Source organism: Moschus berezovskii, chromosome 13 (genome assembly GCF_049115385.1).
Source record: "Moschus berezovskii isolate FMDL1 chromosome 13, NW_MosBer_1.0, whole genome shotgun sequence".
NCBI classification, from domain to species: domain Eukaryota; kingdom Metazoa; phylum Chordata; class Mammalia; order Artiodactyla; family Moschidae; genus Moschus; species Moschus berezovskii.
In genome coordinates this window covers 56,517,171-56,545,026 of record NC_142472.1, presented here as the reverse complement: position 1 = coordinate 56,545,026, position 27,856 = coordinate 56,517,171, and the positions used below count along the sequence as shown (strand labels likewise).

Here is a 27,856-nt window from a genome sequence, read left to right as displayed (position 1 = left end):
GGCAAATGACTGAAAGGCAAGAATTTCCTTTTATTATTATTATTTTTTAATTGCCTTATATCAGGTTTACAACAATGTTTGACATTAAGCAGAAACCTAGAAATATTTGAATGAATAATTAATAACAAGTAAAGGATGGATAAGCAATGCCTCAAAGACACTCAAATGGCTGAGAGAGTTACAGAAAATATTCAGCCTCACTAGTCATCATGGAAATGTAACCAAAATCAGCCAAGGTTCTCCCTCCCCAACCAGTGCTACTTCCTAGTGCTGATGAGGATTCAGCAAAATGACTCAAGCCATTATTAAAAGATCAAAAATAAAAGTGCATATTCTTCGACCCAGCAATTCCACTTCCAGAAAATAAAACCCGGATCTGTGAAAATTTTTGTCAATAAGTATAATTAACAATAACAAAACAACAGGTTCTCCATGATTAAAACAACTCATATAAGCATATTTTCTTCTAATACTGACTTTTAATTTCCTGGTACTAGGTTTAATGATTGATATCTTAATAAGTTGATTTAGATTTTTCAGTCTGTGCACAAAATATTCTCCAAATAAAATGTTTTGAAATTAGTAAAAAAAAAAAAAAACAATAACAAAACAGTACAAATCACTTCAAAATATAAATTGATGAAACAGTGGTAATACAATGTAACATTACATAGCTGTCCAAAAGGTGTCAAAAACTAAAGACAGAAAAAATGCTCATTAAACATGAACACAGATCATTAACAAACAGGTACAACAGAAGCTTTCATTTCTTAAAAGTCTAAATGCATAAAAACATGAAAATGTCTGCAGTAGTTATTATCACTAAATGTTAAGATGAATTCTCTGAAATCTTGGTGTTTTCTTGTATTTTCCCAGTTTTTGCTTATAATAAACATGTCACTTTTGTAATTAGAAAAAAGGGAAGGGAGGGAGATTTGGAAGTAAATTTGACCAATCAATTCTAAAGTTCTGAGTCCCTAGCAAAGTATTCTTTCCCCAAGATGGCCACCCTTAAACCTTAGTAAATCTGCTACTAATTCAAATTAATACAGAAGGAGGTGCTGTTTGGGCACCCAAAGTTTAAATGAAGCTACAGGTGGAACATATAAATTCAGCACCTCTTACTGCTGTAGTAACCACTCTACTCACTGCCAGGTCTACAACTTATTAGCTTGATGGCGTTTCCTTAACTGTTAAAGGTGATAAGAGTACTTTGCTCATAGGAACGTTGAGGTTTAAATGAATTAACATTTCATTTATAAGAGAACCCAACGTATGCAAGCCGTAAGTACTGGCTATTTCTGCCAAAACATAACTGTTAGATGGTGTGTTCCATTTTGGTTACAGAAATAAGTGTCTTAGGGGAGAAAGATGATACTTATAATCTCTTAGCACATCAACACAAAAATACATTACTTTTTCCTTTTACAGATCATTTTTTGATCACAACATTATGCAACATTCTAGTTACGAGTTTCCTGCCATCTTTTTTAAGGAGAGAAAGAGGAGACAAATTATATGGGGGGTGAGGGGGTAGTTTACATTGTATACCACTCTACTGGTACAAGAAACATGCTTAGGCTCTTGTCTAAGACCACAGCACCACTAGCAAAAACAGTCACATGTTCACATACCATATAGTCACTTAAGTTTGTATCAACTAGCGTTTTTCCTGAACCAATGAAACTAAAATATGAAATGAAGAAATTTAGTGTACCCAACTGTACAAATTGCTAGAAACTATACACTACTTTTCATTTTTAACATTTTCAAATCCTCATTCACCTACAACCACAAAATGAAGCCAAAAAGGAGAACACATTCATCATTATTTACACTCATGAAACACATCACAGGATTCACGGGCATGCTGCTGCTACAGATAAGTCACTTCAGTCGTGTCCAATGCTCTGCAACCCCATGACTATAGCCCGCTAGGCTCCTCTGTCCATGGGATTCTCCAGGTAAGGATACTGGAGAGGTAAAACCTTCAGTAGCTTATATTTTGTTTGTGACAAGGCCAGTGTGTCAAACACTACCTAGAAATACAATTTTTCCAAGAGTAGTAATAAATATTAAACTAAAAATTTTAGAGCCAAAAGCATTCAACAATTCTCAAACAGATATTCATCAAAATGAGGTAAGTCTAATGTGTCATTTGCTAAAGAATTTAACGCTGAAGCAGAAAAAAACTCATCAAAAATATCAGTCTTCATGGGACTTTCCGAGTTCAATGTTCTAATAAAGGCATTATTTGTGAGTGAATCTGGCTGAAGTTCACTCTGGTTTTTCTTGGTGGGGCTGCAGTAATTATGCTCCTGCCTCAGATGTGTGTTGTGGGGAATACTGTTTAATTCATTGGGAACTGGTGCCGGGATGTGACTATCTCCCATTTCTAAATACCTGAAGTCAGCCTCCCCGTTTTCTGAGAGCTCGGTTGAAACCACAATGGTTGGGGACAGTAATTCTGCTAGAATTTCTTCATGCGTCTGACCACCGTACGGGGAGACACCAGGAGCTGTGGTGCACCCTGATTTATTATCGGCAATGTCAATTTGACGCTGCAGTTCTTGTAGCAAGCCTTCTATTGACTCACCGTCATTTGGAGACCCACAATGGGACACCTGTTCGGAAGGTTCACTTGGAAGTGTTCCGTTTTGGGGGGAAGACATCAGAGAGGCTAATTTCTTCTTTTTTGCCTTAAGTTTTTTAAGAAGTTTCAGACGGAGTTTATGAATCTGACCCTCAATTGTGTCTCCATGGTTTGAAGAAATACCATTTTCATTTCCATGAGAATTGTGGTTGAGGTGAGCTCCACAGGAGGCGCTTTTACCTCTCTTCAAAACTTCTGAATCACCAATGCCATCAGCATTGGGAGGGGAAGCTGTGCTGGCGGGTGACTGATGGCTTGGAGGAGAGTTACTCACCAGAGGTGGCTTAGCTGCCCTCCTGTGAGCTTTCCTGGAGGCCTGGCTGGCCTTTTGTCTTGAACCTTTAGTTTGAAAGCCACCAAAATTACTTGCCCCCTTAACTGTAGGCTGCAAATCAGTCACAGTGTTTCTGTTATGAGCTAAAACACAAGATGGCATAAAAGAAACACCCTTGCTTAATAAGCCTTTAACCCAACTTCCCACAAATGGTTTCTTCTGGTTCTCTTTCAGAGGTGGATTCTGTAACAGCTTAGCTGTTACAGTGTGAGGAAATGCTGTGGTTTCTTTTTCCTTCCAATCAGATACCTGAGATGTAACATGCTGTTCTGGATTTAACTTCTCAGTTTCTGGTGCAAGAAACTGTTTCAATGAAGCATTCCTCTCTAGGGCAACTGCACCCTCAGTGTCCACTGACTTTACTTGCTGTATAAGGTCAGCAGCATGAGTATCATTCACAGGCTGAGTAACTACAGTATCTTCTGTAGTCACCTGTACTGATGACATAGTTAAGAGTTGGGATGAAAAGCTTAAATCCATAGACTGGTTGTGGGTAAGCTTGTCCTCGCATGGGGCCACTAAAAAAGCTGTGAGTGGCTCCTTTAACTGCAAAATGTTTGCTTCAACAACCCCAGCATTTTCTGCCACAGGTTTGTGTTCTAATAAAACACCTTCAGAGTTGGACTGTACTTCTTCAAGTGTCAAAGGTAAGATACTGCTGTCAACTGAACCTTTCGGATCTGGAAGGGAATGATGTCCAGAAGCTACGACTTCATCCTGTGAGAGGGTATTAGGAAACATGGTCACATCTGTGGGGTGCGTTCCTGAGGACGGTTCAGCTGAGGCAGCTTCACCTGCAGAACATGCTGCTGGAGACTCTTGTTTCTCGTCGCCAAAAGCATACTGGTCACTAGTCTTTTTAAGTGGATGGTGGGCAGGTGCTTTATCTGTCATCTGGCATGTTTTTCTTTCCCAAATAACAATATGTATCTCTGAAGCAGGAACCTGAAATGTCTCATGCCTTTCAGAACACAGGCCTTTTAAGTCATCACATTCTAGCCAACTTCCTGGGGAATGAAAGTGAAAGAGGTTAGACATTCAAACAGACCACTATCCTAGGTTAACTTTCTTCTGGTCTTTTAAACTGCTATTACTACTGAATACCCACCAAAAGAGAACTTGAAAACATGGCCTTACCCTTATGTCACCATTTTTCTCTGCCGAATGTCAAGTCCTTGAATTTGGATAACAAAAGTTATGGACTAACATCCAGAAATGTGAAAAACTGAGGCATTGTGTACTCTTTACTAAAATGCTCATAAAAATCAAGACAGAAGTATCTTTAACTTCTGGAATTGAGAGTGCAAAATCACCTGATTATCTAACAATATCAGAAAACAGATTTAAATTTTTCATATATATGAATTTTCAAGATAAATGAAGCTTGTTACCTCAAGTACCAACATTTAATTTGATTATTTTATTGGGGGGGGGCAGTTAGGAAAAAAATAAAAGCTTAGGTTTTTGGGTGTCTGCTCTTATTTCTGAGCTCCTGTTTTCTCATTTGTCAAGTAGGGATGAGATGATCAATGACAGGGAAAGACATTAAGTACCCCCTCTAAAACACCAAAAAATCCCAAACAAAACTAACGGCTAAATAAGTGTATGTCGATACAGCCTTGTAAACAATCTGAACCCACTACTTCTTATCCTATACCTATTAAAACTTTGAGAATATTTTCTTTGCCTAGGTCAGTGGATCTCCACCACAAACATGTTAGAACCATCTAATTACTGTTTGGGCTGAACCCTCAGAGATTGATTCACTGCTCTAGAGAAGAGCCAGGACATATTTTATAAGCTAACCATACAATTTTAATATACTTGTCAAAGTTGGAAAACACCTAACCTCTTTTCTCTGAAGAGGATTTTTGATTCTTTAGAATGCAATTAGAAAACCAAAATTTTTTTTCAAAGTTTTAAGTTATTGAGAACTAATCCCCCCCCTAAATTCTGAAGTAGGGTAAAACTTTAAGGCAACATCTATGAGTTTCCATTTGCAAAGTGCCTTTATAAGCATATTGTGATACGTATCCAAACTATCCCCAGGAAGAACATTCAGTGAAAAACAGCAAACTATAAACCAACAGTAGTCTCTCACCTCAATCTCTGTTTAAAAAAGAAATATGCATATGCATGTGTATACTCATTAACATGCTGATATAAACAAACAAAGGCAGCCATGAGGAGTGATTCTAAAGCAGGGTGATGGGGTAGAGGAGAGGGTGGGGTTGTAACAGGCAAGGACAAGAAGAAAGAAAAGAATGTCAAGGCAATGTCTGTCTTAAAAGAACAACAAACTAGAGTTCAGTCCCTACGCCTATTACCATGAAAGAAAAACGTTTAAGCACTTACCATCAGCATCTAAAATCCATGTTATAAAATGATTATTTGCTTGGTACTGAATTACAGAAGTTACTTGATAAAGACAGCCTTCAGAATGAAATGAATAGCGCTGCAAGTCATTATGGGGTAAGCCTTCCACAAAGTGCAACATGAATACGAGAGAGACTCTGTAGGGGAGAAAGGCAAGAGAAGTCAAATGAATGTGATGCTATGTGTCCGGCTGCACAAAAGATGGTCTGAGGCAAGTGAGTCACACATAACACTCCCAAGGCCAATTGCACTGCTTTTTCTTGAGAACCTCCAGATGTGTGCCTTAATTAGAAATGGAGAACTCATTCGAAGACGTGTGTAACAGTACACCCTTCTCAGAATGGTGTCACTGACAGTTGGAGGCCATCATGCAGTAAAGCTCTAACACAGGCCATTAAACAAAACTTGCTCTGTAAGCCGCAACACTGCTTTGGCTTACAGAAGATCTCTTGAAAACTACTTCACAGAATCAAAAGAAAAAAATCTAGACCTTTGAGAATTTTCTTTGGCACCAAGTGCCCAAATTAACTGCTTTTTTGTTAGATGGGACAGGTAATACGCGAAATAAAATAACAAACCTAAGATATTAAACATTTAAAAAAATCGAATAAGCTAATAATTTGGCCTATTTCTCTGTTTTCTCAGGAAGTAAACAGACCCATCATGTTAAAATTCTACTTACAAAAAGTTTATTTCTAAGGAAGTAGAAAAGAAAACATACTGGTTGATTTACTATAAATTTCAAAACATCTGTAATTTCAAATATACATTATTACAATAACATGACAAACCAGAGAACAGAACCCAGAATAGGCCTCAAATAACTAAATTTAACAGAACTTTCAGGATTTACAAAAAGAGTTGAATATCTCTTTTCCCAATATTTAAACAGATGTCAAAACTTACTTAGCTTATCAACATTTATTCAGCTGAAATAAACTTGAATCAGTGTCCATAAATGTAGATTATCCAAACTGACAAGGGATAATTTACAAATTATCCCTTGTCAATCTTTCTATTAGAGAATAATCTAGTCTTTACGTAACTATAAATAAAAAGTCCTGAAAAACTGTCTATATCAATAAATTCTGTTTTTTGCCACATATTGACCTGTGATGCCAAAAGTGGGGAGGAGAATTTAAAAATTGTGAAGCATTTGAGTGTTTAGAAAATTAATGGGCATTTGGAGAAAATTCACAATGCATATATAACAAAGCAAATGAAAACACAGGCAATCAATAACTCCAGGAAAAATAAAGAGCTATGAAAGAGATGAAATACAACCACATATACTCCTTGGCAGGAGAATGGATGTATGTATACTCATAATAAACACTGAAGTACTGATTTAACCAAAAAATGTAGTCAATTAGAAGGACAGGGAGAGGTTAAACACAAGTGGGGCCCAGGTGATGGTGTGAGAGCCCCAGTCCTCAACTATTTTAAAAGGTGGCAAAGGTACACTGTACTGAAATGTCAAAGTGAAAGCTACCTTAAAGGTTTAAAGCAGGTGCCTGGTATGGACTAGGAGGGGCGCTGTTCTTTTCTCCTTTTAGGTCTTGGCACTAGTAGATTAACTGAGATTTTGTTACTTAGATGAAAACAAAACCATTAGGAAAGGTTGTGAGGGATTTCTTGGCACATCCAAGGCCATCGGGAAAAGGGAGGAGAAGGTTAATGTCACTGGTTCTTTACTACATCAAATGAAACCTCAAAACATGTCCTTTAGGTGGGGACAAAGTTACAGAGGAGGTACATATGTGTGAGTGTATTAACAAAAAAACAGAGAGAAAGTACCTAACGTGGAACTGCTGCTGCTGCTAAGTCACTTAAGTCGTGTCCAACTCTGTGTGACCCCAGAGACAGCAGCCTACCAGGCTCCTCTGTCCCTGGGATTCTCCAGGCAAGAACACTGGCGTGGGTTGCCATTTCCATCTCCAATGCATGAGAGTGAAAAGTGAAAGTGAAGTCGGCTCAGTCGTGTCCGACTCTTCGCGATCCCATGGACAGTAGCCCACCAGGCTCCTCCATCCATGGGATTTTCCAGGCAAGAGTACTGGAGTGGGGTGCCATTGCCTTCTCTGAACGTGGAACTGATACATCTGCTCAATGGCAGCAGTAAGCTTATGGAAGGATGAAGAATTAGCACGCTGAAGTCTGGGAGAAGATGGAAACTCAGACAGATGAGCCTATGGCTCATTTTGAATCATGTTAGTTCTTGAAATCAGGTTAAGGAAATCCCAGAATTCTAATGACTCTAGGCACTTGATAGAGGTGAGGAAATGGAAGTTTAATAAGCTTAAAAAGAGAGAGAAGATAAAGAAAAAAAGGAAGAGAGATAGTAGGTGTGGGGTCAGGCAATTACCCTAAGTCAACTGCAGTGGTGTGTCACCTGAACAGCTTACCAGAGCTCCTGACAGAGAGAAGCACTTTGGCAATTCATAAACCTATGTTAACTCAAACTTCTGAAAAGCAAGTTGCAGTCATCACTTTCACTACTACACACTGGAAAAAAAAGAAAAAGTAAATCCACATTCACTTTGTTCTAAAAATAGTAAGGGAATTTAAACTCACTTTTCTAACACCATTTTTCTTATTTGTGACTTATTGTTGCAATTGTTACATGGGCCAAAATGGGCAGCCTTAAGTGGGTGCCACTCAGGGATGACATTTGTAAAGGTGACCAGATTCTTCATACATCTATTGAAAAAAAAAAAAGACATAATTTTGATTAAGTTAAATTCATTCATATTACCTTAAATCAATGTCTAAAACAGAAGGCACTTTCCTTTATTTATTCATATTTTCCTATTCCTGCAAATGAATGTCAACGTTCCTTCCTAACCCTACCCTAGTAAAGTTCTCTGTAAGGAGTCTCCACATTAATTATCTATAGTTCCTCAGCTATGAGATGAAAATGTTAAAGGCAGGTTTTCTCAAGGGCAATACTGCTGCTATATATTTTGCACTGGATTATTCTTCGCTGGAGGGCACTGACCTGTGCACTGGAGGATGTTGGGCCTCATTCTTGGCCTCGCTACACACGAGAGGCCGTAACAGCCTCCAGCTGCAGCAACTAGCTATCTCCAGACACTGCCAAACGTCCCACGGGGCAGGAAAGAGCCCCGAGTGAAGGACCACTGCTTTAAGGCTTTCAAATGTATTAAGAGTTCATCCTTACTCAAAAAATTCACCATCTGGCTATCCATTACTAACAACCAAAAATGAAAAGGGGCACTTACAAAAACATATATTTGGGAATAGCAACAATTTAAACTATTTTGACTCTTAAACTATAAGAATATCAGTTGTGAAAAAATACGGTTTTCACAGTTTACGTGAGTTCTAAATTTTGCACTTAAGCCTGAATATTTGATAGCAACAGCATCTGCAAACATGATTTTTACAGTTGCACACTACAATTCAACTCGATTAACAGTATCTTTAAAAGAGCAATTATTTATTATCTAAGAGACACCACCTTCTTTTATAAATAACAACGAATACCAGTAACTTATGTGTCAGGTAAGCACAGGCTGTTACAAATAGATCAATTCTCAGGGAAGCTAACATTTTAAAGGCAAAACCACATAAAGTTATCAACAAACGCACTGTTATTTCTGCTACATTCTCAGTTTCCAAAGATAAGTATTAAGTAAAGGCTCCTATTTTTCATTAATAAAAGGGAGTTTGTCTTAGCAAATAAGCATTAATGCCCCACATGACATCTCACATTCCTGAGCACGTACTGCATATAAGGCACCAAGCCAAACACTCATCTACCAAACCATCCCTGTGGCAGGTGCGCCTTTCATCCCCATTTTACAGATGAGGAAAATGAGGCACATCAGATGATAAACCCGACAGACATGAAATGAGTTCAGGGAGCCCAACTCCAGGGTCTTTAACTGCCTGCAGAAACTATCTTCTGAATCAAGTCAAAAGCTCTTCAGGTCAGTTCAGTCACTCAGTCGTGTCCAACTCTTTGAACTAGCACTAAAAACAGCAGCACACAAATGAACAAATTTGCTGATATTCTTCCACCAGATTAAGTGAAAGTAAGTTTCGATGAAATGCCACTTCATTTTAAGCTTTTCCCCTCTGACTACTTTTACTTTTAGAGCAAAAAACTTTTATTGAAAAAAAAAGGGAGGGGGGCAAGTGGTTGGTGGATTCTTTCCCTTGAGCTCTCAGGAGTTTTTCCATATGGCTCCAAAATGCACTTTTCACTTTGTATTCAAAGCCAACAGATCAAAATACCTGCTAAGTCACTGGCCCTCTGTTAGGTTTCCATATCACTTCCCTAACTCTGAATTTGGCCAGAATAAAGACGATTTCTGCTGAGTTCCTGGCACAGAGAATATGTTCAGTGAAAAGCTGTCAAACAACTGAGATACAGATTCTGGAAAAGCTATCATCAAGTTGACTGTCGTCTTCAGGCTTGTTTCTGTTATTTATATTATTTAAGACCCAGGTGGAGATTAGGCACCATACCGCAGTGAGCAGGAAAGTCTGAAGGAACAGAAAACCTAAGCCTGAGTTGTTCCACTTACTAGTCTGTCACCTCAGGCATCAATCTAACCCCTTTCAAGTTTCAGTTTCCACACATGTCAAACGAGGAGAAAGTCAGATAATCTATAGAACTCAATGCCAGAAGACCTAGAAGCAGATGTTTGTTCTAATACTCACACAAAGTTACTTAAGTCCTAGGTATGAGTGAAATGCTAAGTCTTATTCTGTTCCCTGATGGACAGGGAAGCCTGGTGTGTTGCAGTCCACAGGGTCACAAAGAGTCAGATACGACTGAGCGACTGAACTCTGTTCTAGTCCTTTTGACTTAACTGATTTAAAAAAAAAACAAATGCTTCCCAGTTCTACAGCTTGGATTTCCTAGAGTATTCTCTCACACTCAGTTCTCCTTAACTAATCCCTAAATACCTGAAAATAGTCTCAATTAAGATAATGAATATCTAAAGTAGTATTTTTTCATATATATTTATTCAATAACTTGGAGACTCCAAATTTTCTAGTTTACTAACAGGTGAATTCAAGGAAAGAGGAAAGGATTTACCTCTACTGTAACAGTTTGAATAAATGACCAACAGAACCAGCGTGGTCATATTTTAATTGCCAGCCAGCCAGTGACTTTCTCATATATGGACACAGCAAAGGTGTCATGTCTGATAAATTTTCTCTCCCTGACTCCTCTTCCAAAACCTAATTTCTCTATGTTTTTTAATATGGTAGGTGTATGGAAGCAAAATAACTTTGCAGCTTCTTTCTTCTCCATGTTTCGTCCTGAGTACCAATCTCAGGGTCATGTACAACAATCGTGATCTCTCTAATCCTCACCTAGAGGCAGCAGGGAAGTAGAAAGCATGGCTGAGACAGTTCACGTGTAGAAGGATTCTGGTGGTGGCTGGTCTTTCATAGGACTAAGGGAAGGAATGGGAGAGCATAAGTTACCTCTGAGATCTGCTGCCAGACTCTAGGAGCCTAAAATCAAGTTTCCACAATGTTGAAAACAAGCAAACAAAAGCCCTAGTCTCTAATATAGGAGTAAACAAAACACATATGGCTTTGCAAAGAATTCTAAGAGATGTACTTACTCAGTGGGGAATCCAGCGGAAGTGGGGGAGGCAAGGGACTGTGCTACTTCACCATTAGTCCTCACTTCCCACTAAAGAACTTAACAAAATTCCTTCTAGTAATCTATCAAACCATTTATGTTTGTTTATTATTATTATTATTGGTACTCTTTTAGTATGAAAAAGCAAGTAAATATTGCAGTTTTGGGGGCTCAACTTTTTCCTTTTAATCTTAATGGTGGAGAAACTTCAATACACAAAAGGAAATTTTATCAAGGGTAAAGACAGCAATGCTACAAGTGGAAGCAAGTTTTCTTCATATTTCATTACTTGGAGACATTTTCAACAGAATGAATCCATTAAAGAATATAGAAACACTAACCTGTTTTGATACTTGTGTCGACAGTGTGAACATTCAAAATTCCAAGAAAAAGAGTATGTGAAGAGCTGTTCAATGTGGGGTTCTATTTTTAAGAGCAGGGGAAATGCAAACACAGGGCTTTCCATATCACCTTGAAGAAGAAAAAGAAAAATTATTGCTCATAATGAACTGAAAAAAATTACAAATTGTCTTTTCTCACTATATTCACAGTATGACTACATGGGAATATGTATATATAACAGGGTAAGTTATTCACAGTTGGGCAAGAGAAGTTTTCGAAGCACTTTCTAAAAATGTCCATCATTTTAACTGACACTCACTATCTTTCATTTGTCTTGGTGACACTTATGAAAACACCTAAGATAAAGATACAAAAGACTCATACTGTCTCCTCAGATAAGCTTTTCTCAGGGAAAAAAGAAATCCTCAGAACTGTGACAGTTCTAAAGCATCATAAAAACAAAGCAAAAATATGTAGATGTGTCTGGTACAGATGCTAAAAATAATATAACTGGAGAAACACTGTAGGATAATAATTTCCGAGTTGGACAAAACCATGAAAAAAAGCCATCTCTACTCTGACTCTCTTGTTCTACAAAGTGGTGAGGCCATGACGTACCAGGCTCACAGGACCAGACTCCTCAGCCACTACTCTTCTTAATCTTTTAACAATTAAACTTCAACAACTTTAAAACTAAAGAACATCTGAATTTTGTTGCCATTAAAACAAAAGCTGAACTGTGGATTCTGTCTTCCAATTTGGAGAGCAGCACGTTAGGAGGAGGATTTAGATTCTCCTCACACATATCCTCCATTTGCTTTCCCTCCTTTCTATCCTCTGGGGAGCTTAGATGCTGCCTTACTGATTTGGCCCAAGGACTAATCCGAGCCCTGCCATCGCCTCCCTCCCCTGGGACAGCTTCACTTCTGACGTTCGCTTCTCCCCAACCCTGGAACTACATTTGTCTGGAACACAGTCGAGAGGAGTCATCTTGGCTGGCTGCACTGAAAGGCAGAACAGTGGATCTTCCTGCTTCAGAATCAGTGGTCTTAGGCACCACTCTATCAGTATCAGTGGTCACAAAGGTTATTTTATAGTCCCACTGCTATTTTTGTAAAAAAAAAAGAAAACAAAAAAACAGAAATCCAAAACAAAATACTTTCATAAACAGAATGAAATAATAAGTTAATCTCCTAAAAATGAACATCATATGCATAAAGAGTGTGTAGTATAGCATGAGTCTGTAATTAGTTATCAGCCTTTAATTACTGTTGAAACTAATATCAAGTGAAAAAGTAAGTAATTTACATTGCATTATGACAACATAATCTTTAGCTCTAAAAAATATTTAGTTCTCAACAAATCAAACTATCACAAAAGAGCTCAAAACACAATTGAAGTCGCTCAGTCATATCTGACTCTTTGCAACCCTGTGGACTGTAGCCTTCCAGGCTTCTCTGTCCATGGGATTCTCCAGGCTAGAATACTGGAGTGGGTTGCCATTGCCTTCTCCAGGGGATCTTCCGGACCCAGGGATAGAACCCGGGTCTCCCGCATTGGAGGCAGACACTTTAACCTCTGAGCCACCAGGGAAGCCTAATTTATATTGCATTATGACAACATAATCTTTAGCTCTAAAAAATATTTAGTTCTCAACAAATCAAACTATCACAAAAGAGCTCAAAACACAATTGAATAAGTTATATGATTATAGACCATTTTATGTACATTTAGGTAATGTACACAGCTCCTAAATTGATCTTAATTATTTTTCCTTTATCAGTCTTACGTGTCTAAAGCATCCTATTAGAGAAACATACAATACCAAAGTTTACTTCTAATTTTAATAACCTCCTGTCTAAATTAAATGGTTTCTCTGTCTCTACTTTCTTAACCCCAACTCCTGCTCAATTATAGATCTTCCTCAACTCATGGCAGGGTTATGTTCCAATAAACCTATACATCATGGAAAATATCGTAAGTTGAAAAGGCATTTAATCCTAACCTACCAAATATCAAAGCTTAGCCCAACCTACCTTCAACGTGCTCAAAACACTTAACATTAGCCTACTGTTGGGCAAAATCACTGAATACAACTGTCTATTTTATAATAAAGTACTGGATATCTCATGTACTTTATTGAACACTATACTGAAAATGAAAAGCAGGATGCTGGACTGGATCCAGAATGGTTGTAAGCATATCAGTTGTTACCCTTGTGATCGCATGGCTGGCTGGGAGCTGCAGCTCACTCCCACTGCCCAGCATCACAAGTGAGTATCATAGGGCTTATCACTAGTCTAGGAAAAGATCACAATTCAAAACTTGAAGCACAGTTTCTACTGATTGCATTTATCTCTTTAACACCATTGTAAACTGGAAAAAAATCAAAAGTTGGACCAATGAAAGATGGGAGACCATCGTACCTAGTTTGCATATTTCCCTTAAGTATCTTGTTCATCAGGATGCAAGCTTTTCAGTGACTCCTTCCTGTCTAGCTATTCAGGTTTCCTCTTCTGTTACTGGCTCATTAATGTGTCTGGCCACTTTTCTATCAGGTTTTTTCTTTTTTTTTTAAACTGATGTACAAGAATTTTTCATAAGATATCCTGGATATTACTTCTTTGTTTTATCTTTACACAGAGGTTTTAAACTTTGATGTAACTGCAGTCACCAATCTCTAGTAAGATAGAGACCTATATTTTTTCCAAAGTTTTACAATTCTGCTTTTCATGTTTAGGTCTTTAAATATGTGAATACTGGAAGTTTCTTTCTAATTATGCTGTAAAGAAGGGCTCTAATCCCACCCACACCTCCTCCCCTCCCCCCAATCAGGAACCAACCATCACCATTAAGAAGAAACCAAATGGGGTGCTGGGGGTGGGGTGGGGGGGGTGGGGTGGGTTTGGATCTGGACTTTCTATTCTGTTCTATTGGTCTGTCTATCCTTATACAACACTCAAAGACTAAATTACTCTCTACACTTACATAAATACGTAGACACCATAAAATACTGGCTTTTTCCTAAAAAAAAACAAACATATATACAATGAAGGAAAAGAAATATCAAATTGAAGATAGCAGTTACCTTTGTGGTGAGGTAAGGAATAATTGGTAAAGAGTACAAAAAGGGTATTAGTTGTAAGATTTCTTAAACTGTGAGGAGGGAGAGCAGAGAGGATAGCTTACAATGTATTTTTTAAAAAAAGTAATGAAAATGATGAAGTGTCTGGCTGATCTTAAAAATGTAACCAACATTCCAAGCCAGTACAGATTCTATTTCTCTTTCTTTAGTGGTTTAGGATACATGCTATTATTCAGAATGAGGACACACACATTTTAAGATTCCAACCTGCTCCCAGAAGCAAATGTTAGGTTTCATTAGTAAGACCTTAAGCACTAACGTAGCCCCTTCTCACTGCTGACTGAGTAGTGCAGGTACAGAGAGGAGGCTACTCTATAGGAAGAGCTACATGCCTACCCAATTGCTATGAGTGCACAATTTTCAGACATCCCTTCTCTGTTATACAGAAATCCACATCCAAGGCAGCAGTAGAGCAAGACACAATCTGCCAAATATTTATAACGAGCAGGGATAAGCAGGGTGGTGATTCAGACTGGGGAAGAAACCACTCTTTAAAATTCAACTGGGAACCTGAATAAAACATCTCAGGTCACTCTAGGAGGGAACTGATAGCCTCAAAATGCAACATGGGAGTCCCTCAATCTACACTCTGGCGATCTTATGGACAAGGCTCCTCTGGGATGAGTCCCCACCCCACAGATGAGTGGCTGGAGTAGTCTACTGGGGGAAAGGACAGGGAAAGCAGCCAATGGTGTAACCCCTGAGTGCTGACCTGGCTCTGAGAACTGCATCCACTCTGAAGGGATGAAACACATGCGTGCATATTTATATAAAACAACTCCATCCTTGAATGATTTAACCAGTGATACGTTTCTACCCAGATTCTCCCTTCCAAGAATCTGATCATCCCAAGTAATAAAACAGTATTGTATTTCCTTATGACATAAGTATGTCTTTACAGCAGATGAGTAATACAGTTAAATTCCACAAATTACTTACCTAATGTACATCTAAGCTGAGGTTGAAGTCTAATAAAAATTTCATCTCTGATTTCATTCAGACAGGTCTCTATCTTTGCAAATATTTCTGAAGGAAGCTTTTTACAATCTCCATCTAATAATAAAATATAGAACATCATTGATTTCTCACCAACCTGTATCTTTCTATAGACAATTAACATATTATCAAAAATGAAAGTTTCTTAGTCAACAAATTTTCTAGAGACAAAATAGAAAACCTTAATTCTTCTTCTCTTTGTAGTATATCATGTGTTTATGTGCTTAGTCAACTCACTTGTGTCTGACTTTTTGTGACCTCATGGACTGCAGCCCATCATGGGGTGTCCATGGGATTCTCTAGGCAAGAATACTGGAGTAGGTAGCCAATTCCTTCTTCAGGGGATCTTCCTGACTAAGGGATCGAACCCAGGGTCTCCTGCATTGCAGGCAGATAGATGCTTTACCATCTGAGCCACCAGGGAAGTCCCATACATTCCCTAAGTCTTTTTTAACAGCACAGTATCGTTAGTACTGACTGCCTGGCTCAACGTCATTCTGCCCAAGTAAAATCCCAGTGAGTTTTTCTTACCCAAATAATCACAGGCCTAGCTAAAGAGCTACATGTTAATATTCTGCCCATCTCTGAAACATCTGACGCCATTTCTTTCAATGCAATTGTTCCTTATGCTAAGACAACTTCTAATCAGTTAATCTTCTCTTTATAACTTTTACTGAACTTAACTAGATCACAGGAACAGATAAATTTATAAGGAGTCTTAATATTATGATTACTTCCCAAACAAACATTTGGTATGTTTCCCTCCTTCTACATCTTTTTTTGGGGGAGGGGAAGGAAGAAGGGCATGAAGGGGTCTTCACTGACATCATTGCATTTTGTACAACTCCACATTCTGCTTTTTTGACACAAATGTGCTTCATTAAAACTTTGCAGGCTAGTTATTACACTCCAACTGAACCATAGTTTTATTGGCCATTCCCTATCACTGGACGTTTAAGATTTTTCTTTTTTTTTTTTTTAACTATTATAAATACTATTATCATGAACATCTTTGGGCACATACCTGTCCATGTTTTTGACATTCTTTAGGGCAAAAGTCCTCAAAATTACTGACAGAAAACTAAGATTAACAAAATTAAGAAACTAAGATTAACTAAAATTATTCTGAGTAAAAGCCTCCATATGCACCTAACTCTAATTACTCTTAGGCTACTAGATTTTTTCACTCAAATCTCTTACAAGTAAATAATTCATAAAGGCTGATCACACACAGTTTGTGCGTTTCACTATGAGAACATCTGGAGTCTCCTGTAATATGAAGTGAGCACTGACCAGAATTTTTGGTATCTGATCACACTGGAAAAAAAGAGAAAACTTACAATCAACAGTAATGCAGCTGGAACAAATATAATTACAATTATAAAAACGACAATTATCTTGTAAAAGATGAATAAAATACTGAATATCCAAAGTCAAACTGCATAAAGTAAGGATTCTCCCCTACCAGATACCAAGACTGAAAGGCCATAATAGTTAAAACAGCCCAGCACTGGTACAGAGACAGGAAAATATTCAAAGATCAGGAAACAAAATATAAGATTTATATAAAAGATTGCAAGATCAAAGTCAAGTTGAGTAAAGATGAGGATAGCAAGACCTAAAAAGCCCGAATAATTAACGTAGTGTGGTAGTGGTGCAGAGACAAAGTGACTAAGAGAACAAAACTGAGTGCTAAGGAGCTGCACACACAGACTGTAATATGACAAAGGGGGCATGGCAGATCACTTGAGGAAAAAGGTGGAGCTAGAAAAACTGGCTATGCAATGGGAAAAAAAAATGAACCCTTACCACACACCATACCCAATTACCTCCCATTGAACTAAGAATTTCAATGTAAAAAGCAAAGCTCTGTGACTTCTCAGTGAAAACACAGGTGAATGACTTTCTCATCTTGGATAAAGGAAACATTTCTTTTTAAAGCCACAAACATTACTAGCTACAAAAAGAAAGATGAACAATTTCTGTACATCAAAAGACATCTTTAAAAAAGCAAAAGCACAAGATACAAACTGGGAGATGTAGCAAGCTATCTGACATAAATAAATAGAGCAACAAGGACATATAAAAGCTCAAATCAGTAAGCACATGACAACAGAACAGGTATAAGACACAAACAGGCTTCACAGAGGGAACCGAGGGTCAATCTATATAGGAAGAGTTGTTCAACCTTTCTAAAATTGGGGAAAAGCAAATCAGAACCATTTTATACCATTCAAATAGCAAAAATCTCCAAGTGTGAAAATAGCCAAGGGAGGAAATATGGATGAGGAAGATCTCATCTACATTGCTAATGGGAGGACACACTGGTACAACCACTCTGGAAAACCATTAGCCTTTATCCAGTCTGTGTGAACTCAGAGTCTGTCCTAAGGCAGATCCAAGGGAAACTCTTGGGCCCTGAGAGATTGGTCTAAAAACAGTCACAGCAGCAGTATTTATGATGGCAAGAATCAACCCAATGATAGATGAATAAATGCACTGCTATACTTACAAACTGGTATTTTGACAAACTGGAAATATTACATAGCAATTAAAATTGGTGAGCCACAGATACAAGCAACTTTACAGATAAATCTTTATAGAAGAAAAAAAAAAAAGGTCCCAGAAAAAATATACTGTGTATCTTATGTTATAAAGTTCAAAACATTAAATTAGGCAATACGTTACTTAGCCATATATACGTAGGAAGAACTATTAAAAAGAAAAAATGATAAAACACATTTTAGGATAATGATTACCTTCGGGGGAAGTAGAGGATGGCACAGGGAGGAACACAAAGGTACATGTAAATCACTGCAAATATTTTATCTTGGGTTGGAGGTGGTTCCTGGGTATCCTATTTCATGAAGTGATTTTTTGAGAGTTGTGGGATTATGGGTGATCTATTTACTTCTTTATTCCACTTTACAGCAACTCAAAAACTTACAAAGTTTTACTTTGATGGACTCTATGTCGACCACCACTGACCAACAGATAAGATATAGTCATAGATTCCTTACTCTTAGTTTTTGAAAAAGACTGCCTTCTGGGCAGTCGTGGTAACACAACTGGTATTACCTTAAGCTTCATAATATGGTCCCTGCTCCCAGGTCTCGACACAGAACAACGGGTACTAATGGCATCTTTTTCATGAGCTATGAGATAAGTTCAGTATTAGTCTCTCTAAAAACTAAACAGAAATAAAATGTTATTACTAACCTTTAACTCCATCCAGCTGACTGGTGTGCAGAAGCTTATTGGCTTGATTATACCTGGTAAACAACCGCCTGAACACGGACTCCTCTTTAGAGCACAGGTCAGTCACAGTGCTTTTCAGCCCTTCCAAGTGCACCAGTGCTGACAGGATACAGTCTAACCAACACAGAGCATGTGCATTTTTCCACTGGACACATGAAGACTGGCAAAATGAGGTATGTTTGCTCTCCAGTGGCTTTTCCAGTTCAGATGTGCACCTTTCATTTTGAGGGCGAGTCCCTTCAGTTCCAGAAACATCAACCATGGTAGCATCTTTCTCAGGAGCCATGTCAACAGTATCAGCTTCCAAAGCCTCATTCGGCTCCCAGGAATCAGCTGTCCTAACTGGATTCTGCTGTCCACTGTACAGTGAACCAGGTAAGCCTGGTGAGGTTCCATCAAATTCTCCTCCATTATGGTTACTGTTCAAAACTTGTTCACCGTCAATGCCTCGATTTTTAGTCTTTTTGGAACCTGCTACAAGAGGTGAATCTTCACAGTTGGTTTCTAAGATCTTTCTTTTTTGAGGCTTATTTGGAGAGTGACAATCTTCCAAACCAGGAGAAATTAAGGTATTAAGTGATTTAGAGCCCAAAGGATAGATGCACTAGAAAGAAAAAATATAATTCAAATAAGCTCAAGCTTTACTTTACCATTTCTATGTCATGAAAAATATGTACAAAATGTTAGCATTAATTTGATATGAGAGAGTATATAATATTATCAATCTAAATTTGAACAAGGATAAACAACTAATCAAAAATTTAGTCCTCAAAAGAGTAATTTTTTCCTAGTTAATCTGAATAGTCAAGGGTTTAATCTAAGCTACACCATACTAAGTTACCTCTACTAAGTGTAGGCTAACAAGGAAAACATACATGTTTTTGCTTTAACAAAGAATCCAAAGTTGAATGAATTAAAAATTCTAAAATTTTATGATGAGTGTACTATTCTTTGGGGGATAGGTATACTGTGTGGCATTCAAAACTAGAAAAGTAGTTTCAATGTAAAAAGTTGCAAAGAGTAATGTCTATGTTACATAGTTTTGACACTGAGTATTAACTCGAGAGCACATCAGTGGACCAATTTTACAACCACACTGGATCTCAGAATCAAACTGGCTGAATTTTAATGACTTCACCGTGCATGAACACAATTTTAGCCAAATAGCAAAAGTGTAAACAAATCACTAAAATAACCAACGAATTTTCCCTAAGCTTGAACACCAGCAAAACACTTTATAAGACAGATCCAAGAAATCTACATCCTATGTGCCTTCACTTAAAACATGCCTTCTTCTATACAGGCATGGTAGACAGCCACCTCACTGGCCTCTAGTGAACTAAAGAACTATATCTCCAGGTAGTCAGGCCCGAGAGTCAGCCCCCTGCCACAGCCTCGGGCTTGGCCACGTGCCTAGCTGTGATGGGACATGAACCACCAGGATGCACACGGAGGCCTGAAGCACTGGCTGACTGGACTTGCCCTCTTTCTGGAAGACACTTTCTTAGTTTCAGCTACTGCACTGTAAGTAGCCCAGTTAGCCTTATGGAGTGACCCTCGTGGAAAAGAAGTGAGATCCTGGCTGACTACCTGAGTTGAGTTCCCGTTGGGAGCTGGCATCCACAGTCTGCCATATAAAGTAAATTTAGCTGTACCAGCCAAGAAAATGGGAAGTGTAAGAACTGCCTTGACAACCCACAGAATCATGAGTGAGCAATTAAGTCACTCTCTCACTAAGTTTTGAAATGGTTCATTTTACAGCAACAACTAACTGAAACGCACTAAGAATGAAAGATGTCCAACTCTTATATGACCCCATGAACTGGAGCCCGCCAGGTTCCTCTGTTCATAGGGTTCTCCAGGCAAGAATACTGGAATGGATGGCCATTTCCTTCTCCAGGGGAACTTTCTGACCCAGGAATTGAACTCACGTCTCCTGCACTGCAGGCAGATGCTTTACTGACTGAGCTATGCGGGAAGTCTGAAATGCATTAAATCCTCCATTTTAAAATATAGCATCTTCTATACAAGTGAACAGTATACTCCTAATATTGCACTTATTTAGAAATTCTTTAGTTTAACAGGACAAGTTCTTCATTTTTCCATTACTAACTAGTTGTGCAGTCACCATTAACTAACAACTTGATCCTCAACTTTTATACCCTGAGATTACTTCCTTAACCCTACCACATGTCAGATGACATTGACATTTTAAAATCAATAGCAGTAATTTTGTATTCAAAAAGTTGTCCAAAGAAATTGAAAGCAAGACCTTGAAGAGATATTTGCACACCCATACTCACTACAGCATTATTCACAATAGCCAAGAAGTAGAAGCAAATCAAATGTCCATGTACAAAGAAGTGGATAAAGAAAATGTGGTATATACACATTAAACAACAGAATGTTATGCAGCCTTAGAAAAGGGAACTCCTGTCATATGGTACAATATGGATAAACTTTGAGGTCATTACACTAAGCAAAATCACAAAAAGACAAATACTGTATGATTCCACTTATATGAGGTACCTAGAGATAGTCACATTCATAGACAAATTAGAATGGTAGTTGCCAGGGCTACGGGGAGAAGCTGTTATTCAATGGGTACAGAATTTCAGTTTTGTAAGATGAAGTTCTAGAGTTCTTAAATATATAATATTTAGAGGTTAATAACTTTTTCAGTGAGTCCCAAAGTTAATTAACCAACAGATAAGAGTGACAACATCTAAAGGGCCCCCATGAGGTTTAAAAAAAAAAAATCTTGAAATATATTCCTTCCTCTAACAAGTCTAACATCTTCATGTAATAACTCAGGAAACTGAGTGGAAAAATAACTGAGAATATTTAAAATTGCATACCAGACAGATCTAGAAACTTTGACTATCTACATATTAAAAAACATACAGTCTAAAAACTACAAAATGAGCATAAATTTAAACATTGCACAAAAAAGGAAAAGGCTAAAACTTTGATACCATCTAAGCTTAATACTTTACCTGCAGATCCTCACACAAAAAGACAGATTCTTGAAAACTAATTCGGTAAGTCTTTAAGGCTTTTAACTTTCCCTTCGCCCTACAAGCAGGGCAATACCCATCTGACAAAACTTTAGCTGAATCACAATTCTAAAAGAGAAAAAAAGTAAATTAAAATAGAGACACTCACAGATTTTACCAAATTACAAACAGTTAAATGGAAAAGTAACCAGAAAAATTTTTTTATAATTTTCACCTAGAAGCATCCTGGCAAGATATCTTAAAAGACAGCAAATAAAAGAAATGCATACAGGCTTTAATACAGCTTTATTCCAAAAAGAATATATTCTAGTTTTAAATGTTAAATTAGGTGTTAAGAATAGCATTAGTTTTATTTGCAAGAGAAAAACTAACGTCAGTTACCACTGAAAATATGTTCAATATTTTCAAACAGTAAACCATAAGGTCTATGTTTTCTACTTTCACATATCAATGAAACAGAGAGGTAAACAGAAAACAGTCTTTCGCCATTACTGTTAAGATTTCCGTGGAAGATACAATTTTTTAGGAATTAATTGGTAAAATTAAAACCAAATTTAAGTCTCAAAAACAGGAGGGAAAAAAACCAACTTTGCACTGAGGCAAAAAATAAGTGCACTAACTTTTCCCAAGTACCCCACCATGTGGAGTGAAGATTTCCCTATATCAGCCCCTGGTCCAATCACTGGCAAACCATTTCCACTCTTCGGGGAATCCGTCATTCCGAGTCATTGGCTAATTTATGTCCCTTGAAACATGTCAATAGCACTAAGGATTTCTCAATGAACCCTGGAAAAAAAAAAGTCAATAGACAATTAAACAAAAATCCTATTTACTTTGAAAAAGAGCTATGCTATATTAGAAGATGGATATACATTAAGTATATTTTGAGAACTATATACCCTAGGTTAAACAGATTCTAAAATTGTTATTTTGAAATGAAAGCAAAATACCTAAATTTATTTATAAATCTAGCAAATTTGTGGGAAAAGGGCATAAACCAGCAATAGGGCTAGTCTTCATAGTAGACTCATTTAAAAGCAAACTTATCAAAACTTGTAACAAAGTTAGCTATTATTTAACTATATTGACCAGAGTTTGAAAACCTCTTTTTAGTCTATATACAATTTAAAACAAATATATAAACATTATATTAAGATAGTACTTTACAAAACCCAGATCCATTGTGCTATTACCTGACAAGGACAAAAGAACCCCCTACATTCCTATTGCTTTCAACTACCAAGAATACATCACCAGCTGAGAACAGTGCCACTTCTTAAAAGCTGACAATACTGTACTTTATTTTACATTAAATAATTTGTAACAGAACAGAAATATAAACACTGTCATAGTACAAATTACACATGTAACGAGTGTTTTTTGAGTGTAGTCCCCTGGAGTAGAATCACATTCAGTCAAGTCAAAATTATGAGACTGGAGCTCAGTGTAAGGGAAAGTAACTGTTAACAGTAGTTTAGATTTAAAATACAAGGAAAACTAGATAAAGGAGAACTCTGAACAGACTGAAGCACCACTTCACAGGGATGTTGTAGAACACTTGCAAGAAAAAAGTTTTCCCAAAATCTAAGAACCCATGATTCTATGACAACCACCTCCTGGGAAACAGGCTCACAGATTCATTTTAGAAACTAGTTATGCTATTCTGTTTCAGAGGAATATACTTTACACAGCTTTCAAGCCAAGGAATAATTCCAAAAATAAAAATGCTCTTTAGAAAAGCATCAGTGGATCTCAAGTTGCTATTTCTGAAGAAACATCCATAAGCAGGGTTTCTCAACCACAAGATTACAGACATCACAGACCATATCAATTTGTTGTGGAGGCTGTCCTGTGGGTTGAGGGGATGTTCAGCAGCATCACTGATCTCCAACTGCTAGATGCCAGCAACACCCACCCCTCAGTTGTGACTATGTCTCCAGATGTTGCCAAATGTCTGTCAAATGTTGCCAACCTGAGGGGTGGGGTGGGGGTAGGGGGCCAAATTCAGTCTACTGAGTATCACTGCCAAAAGGGTAAAAAAACAAATTCAGTGCTTTTTCCTTTTAAGTACTCAGGGACAACACCAATTTGTTAACTCTGGCTGGTTCTGTTTATTACCTACTCACAGAAGAGAACTATACAGGAAGAGTCAAACTTCTAGGATTCAAGAGTGGCTAAAAGTACAGGCTTTAGGTTCAAAACTGTATTTGGAAAATTAGATGTTTCTAAGAATTAATTGCAATGCGTGTAAAATGTTTAGCACCAGACATACAGCAAATTTTAACTACTATTTAGGGCTATTTTATACATTATGCAGAAAATAGGCAGCATAGCTTGGATCATTTTGCAGTATTCTCAAAAAAAAAAAAAAGCTGGTAAGCCACGTATCTGGAACAAATCTTCCCTGTTGAAAATTTCCATCTGCCTGAGGGATTAAGAAAACTTTTCCAGTTGGTTCTCTCTCTCTCTCTCTACTAAAGTTAAAACACGATAAGAATTCAAATTTGCTCTCCTGATCCTATCACCCAACAATTTCAATGGAAAAAACAGGTAGGTTGGTGGTTGAAATCCTGAATATGCAGAAGCCGCAACAGAAAATTCATTTGAAAAAAAAACACAGAGGTAGGCTATTCAGGTCTTTCAAATACAACTTACTTGGTCCTAGATAGGAAACCCTGGGGTAGTTCTTATAACTTAATTTGTCCCTGAATGACTGCCCTCATTGTCCTCCCTTCAAAAAACCACCTGCTCCTGCTGCTTGTATTTCTCCTAGACTTTGGCACCTCTATGCTTACAAATACACATACTAGAAAATTTGAGTGGTTCTCTAGTCAAAGTCGTCAAATTCTGCGGACAGTTCTTTGGAAGCATCTCAAACCCCCAATTCTGTCTTCATCTCCATCTCCACTCCCTATCACTGCCAAAGTGATGCTTTTATTGAAGAAAAACAAGTCTGAGTCTGTCGCTGCTCAGCTTAAAATCAAGTAATGACTCCAGTCTGATTACAGTAAAGTCCAAACAGCTCCGTGCGTGTGTTCAGTGTTACCTGAGGGCAATGCTAAGACCTAAATACCACCGCACTGTGAGACCACTGGCTTTTCAGTCTTACCATCTACTCCACTTCACCCTCCGCAATTTTTTTTTTCTGAGCCGCTCCCCTCTCCCACCCTTTTCATCACTTCTGTGAGCCACCGACTCTCCAGAAGCCCAAATGTCAAGTACTAACCCAGCACGGACCCAGTTACAGCAACAAAGCGTCAAGTTGGCCCTGGGGCTAGCGAAAGCAGCAATTAAGCTGAAGTCACAGCCCAGCGCAAAATGGGGAAACCCAGAGAACCAACTGCTCGAAGAAGGCCTTACACCCGTTTAAGCTTTCCCTCCAAGGAAGCGGGCTCGGCACGCGAGCTGTCAAAGGTGAGGCCACAACAGACTTGAAGCCGAGGGCTAGGCTGGCTTTCGGCGCCCAGCCCCGTCTGGTACCCAAGCCAGCCGTCCTGAATCACAGACCAGGAGACGTCAGTTTCAAAACCCAACCTTGGAAACCCGAGGAGGCGCAGGGTTCCGTTAATCCACGCTCCTTATGAAGGAGGGGTGAGGGAAAACCTCTGGTTTCTCTTCAGCATTTACCTCTCTGAGTCCAAGCTAATGAATCTGTGACTCTATTCTAATACCTTACTCATCAAGCCTTTCCCCATCCCAGCCTAGCCCCTCCTTTCAATCAGCGAAGTATCCCCACAGATCACCCCAGCTCCACCCCCTTTTCCTACTTCAGAAGCTGAAGGAAGCTACTCCGTCTTCTCTTACCTGCCGCCGGCTCGGCCCTTCCTCGCGTCCGGGTCGCTCGGAACTCCCGTTCCAACTGAGGCTCCCACGCCAGAGCGCGACGTTCAACCCACGTTCTCCACGGCCCGCTCCTCCTCCCGAGCTCCTCCGCTAGGAAAGCAACTTCCGGTTTGAGTCCTCGGCGAAACACTTCCCCTTCCGGCTCTGCGTGGGGGCCCTGAAAGGGCGTAAGCCGGCAGGGAAGGGGAAGACTGGAGCACTTCCGGTCGGCCTCCGCAGAGAGGCGTGGCTTTCCGCTCGGCCGCCGCAGCCGCAGTTGTAACTGCGGCGACGACTAGGGGCGGGGCCGGTGACTGTAAGAGCCTGCCATATGTGAGTGGCTGGGTTCGGGGAGGCGACGTTTCTGGAAGCTGCTGGAAACCGCTCGGGTGGCGGAGGTGACGCCGGCGGCCAGGCGGGGGAAGGCGGGGGAGAGTGGGGCGTGATTAAAACTAGTGCGCGGCCGGCAGCGGAGGGATTACGCTGAGGAAAATCCGGCGAGCGTCTCGTTTCGCCTCGGCCGGGCAAGCCCGGGTCGAAAGCCGACGCGCCCTGAGTGACTTGGGTGGGCCGGCGGGCGGGCGAGGAGCGAAGGCCCACACAGCTGTCGGAGGGTGCGATGGAGGGGCTCTTGGCCGGCGCCCGCCCGTCGCGCCGAGGTTTTTTCGTCGGGGCGGGCGGCGCGGGGTCCCCGTAGTCCGCTCTCTTGGAAGCCTCGGTGAGAGCCTAGCTGCCACAGAGCTGTTCACAAAGCGTCACCACACACACGGAGCTGTCCCTCCCTGTCTCCCTAGACCCCCGCCAGGGCCTTTTTCACCAGGATTCTATTTCTCCTCCTTTCCTCCCTCTCAGATCTTCTCACGGTAAGGGGAGTAGCCGCAGCACGGGGACCCCATTCTTAGCTAGTCAGGGGCCGAGATGTCACTAGCGCGCTCCTGTCAGCTGCCCTGCTTGTTGTAACTTCAGAGAAAGGGGGAGTTCTCCATGAGTTGATGAGTGTTCAGGCTCCGCTTTCGTAGGAAGGTCATGTGGCTTCAGGGATGTCGTGACCGCGCGTGCTGTTTCTTGAGTCTTGCATCCTGAATCATGGGGGCAGCATATTCCAGAAGTCCTTGGCTCGATTGATCCTGCGTCCTAGAATAACAACATGTTTCTGACCCATTTCTTTACAGAATAGTCACCACTGGCATTTTGTACTGTGGGGCTTTTTTTTTTTAATAAGTGGTCTCAAGCTAAATAATTTAAATATTTAATGCTGATCGTTTTGATAAGATAGTATAGAGGAAGTCAGTCCCCTGTACCAAGAAATCGAGTGAGAAGGATTTTAGTTTTCGTTCCTACTGAATGTTATCAGCTAAGAAATGGACCAGGGAGTTTGTTTTTCTCCAGACTGAAAAATAGTCTGGTTAGTTTTTGTTCACCTTTTTTGTTGTACTAGGTAAGTAACGTGCTGGTTTATTTGTTGTTAAGATCTAGCTTGTTAGGTTTTCTTTTTCTTATTTTAACAAATTAGGAAAATATGAGAAGGTAGTATTTCGCTCTAAAATCGTAGCCAAAATCCAAGATTTATTTCATTTTCACACTTGGTATTTCCATTTTTAGAATGGAATACACTTTTCTGTAATAAACACTTGCTGAATGTTAATATCATACAGTGAACAAAGTAATTGATTCAGTTAAAATGTCCATGCAATTTTAAGATTGAAAATCAACATCCCCAGACTGAATCCTATCAGACATTGTTGTCTGCAGAGTTGATTTGTAGTCTTTTAGTGCAAATTGGGTATTTTGCCGAGGAAAAAAAAATCTAATAGTAACAGAAGCAAAGTGAAGGTGGGGCTTGAGTTATGCAAAGAAAAGAATGGATTTTAGTGTGCTCGGTTTTGATCGCAGAGCTTTTTCCATTTGTAAAAAGTAGAAAAAAACATGTGAGACTTTATATAAGATGGCTGATAATATAAAAGTCAATCAGGAGAGGTTGACTAGAAATTTTCCCCTGGTTTATATTAGAGTAATTATAATTAGAGAAAAATGTGTACATTTCTGCTTACTTCTCACCATTGTATTTGGAATCCCTCTTTCTATGAACATTGGTCCCCAAAGAGTGCAGTTATCTTCCCATAGAATTCAAAGCTGATAGCCTCCATAATCTTGTTAGCAGTAATGGGACAGGAGTTTTATTTACCCATTTTCATTAAAAAATAACTAACATGATCTAGTCAAATGGAACTTCCTTGTTAAGTTAATAATTAATGAGCAGCTCCGATAAGAATACAGTATTGTA

General features: G+C 39.0%; 1 protein-coding gene across 2 annotated transcripts; it reads right to left on the bottom strand.

Annotated features, from left to right (window-relative positions):
* Window positions 1–10: 10 nt before the first annotated feature.
* Window positions 11–25,714, bottom strand: USPL1 (ubiquitin specific peptidase like 1). 2 transcript variants are annotated; one of them, XM_055426310.2, is made up of 9 exons: window positions 25,555–25,714; window positions 22,371–22,536; window positions 21,730–21,858; window positions 18,695–19,337; window positions 15,419–15,532; window positions 11,334–11,463; window positions 7,938–8,063; window positions 5,343–5,500; window positions 11–3,994 (listed from the first exon to the last, which is right to left on the bottom strand). In XM_055426310.2, the coding sequence occupies exons 2-9, from the start codon at window positions 22,467–22,469 to the stop codon at window positions 2,106–2,108; spliced, it is 3,288 nt and encodes a 1,095-aa protein (XP_055282285.2). In that variant the 5' UTR covers window positions 22,470–22,536; window positions 25,555–25,714; the 3' UTR covers window positions 11–2,105. The 2 variants fall into 2 exon arrangements, with proteins under 2 accessions (XP_055282285.2, XP_088698836.1); XM_088842710.1 differs by lacking the exon at window positions 25,555–25,714 and having other exon boundaries at window positions 22,371–25,522.
* Between the last annotated feature and the right edge of the window lie 2,142 nt (window positions 25,715–27,856).

Coding starts and splice junctions, on each gene's coding strand:
- USPL1 (XM_055426310.2), bottom strand. CDS start 22,469: ATGACGGATTCCCCGAAGAGTGGAAATGGTTTGCCAGTGATTGGACCA. Junction 11,464..15,418: donor TCAGCTTAGATGTACATTAG/GTAAGTAATTTG, acceptor TTCTTCTTCAAG/GTGATATGGAAAGCCCTGTG. Junction 8,064..11,333: donor CGACACAAGTATCAAAACAG/GTTAGTGTTTCT, acceptor TTTTTTCAATAG/ATGTATGAAGAATCTGGTCA.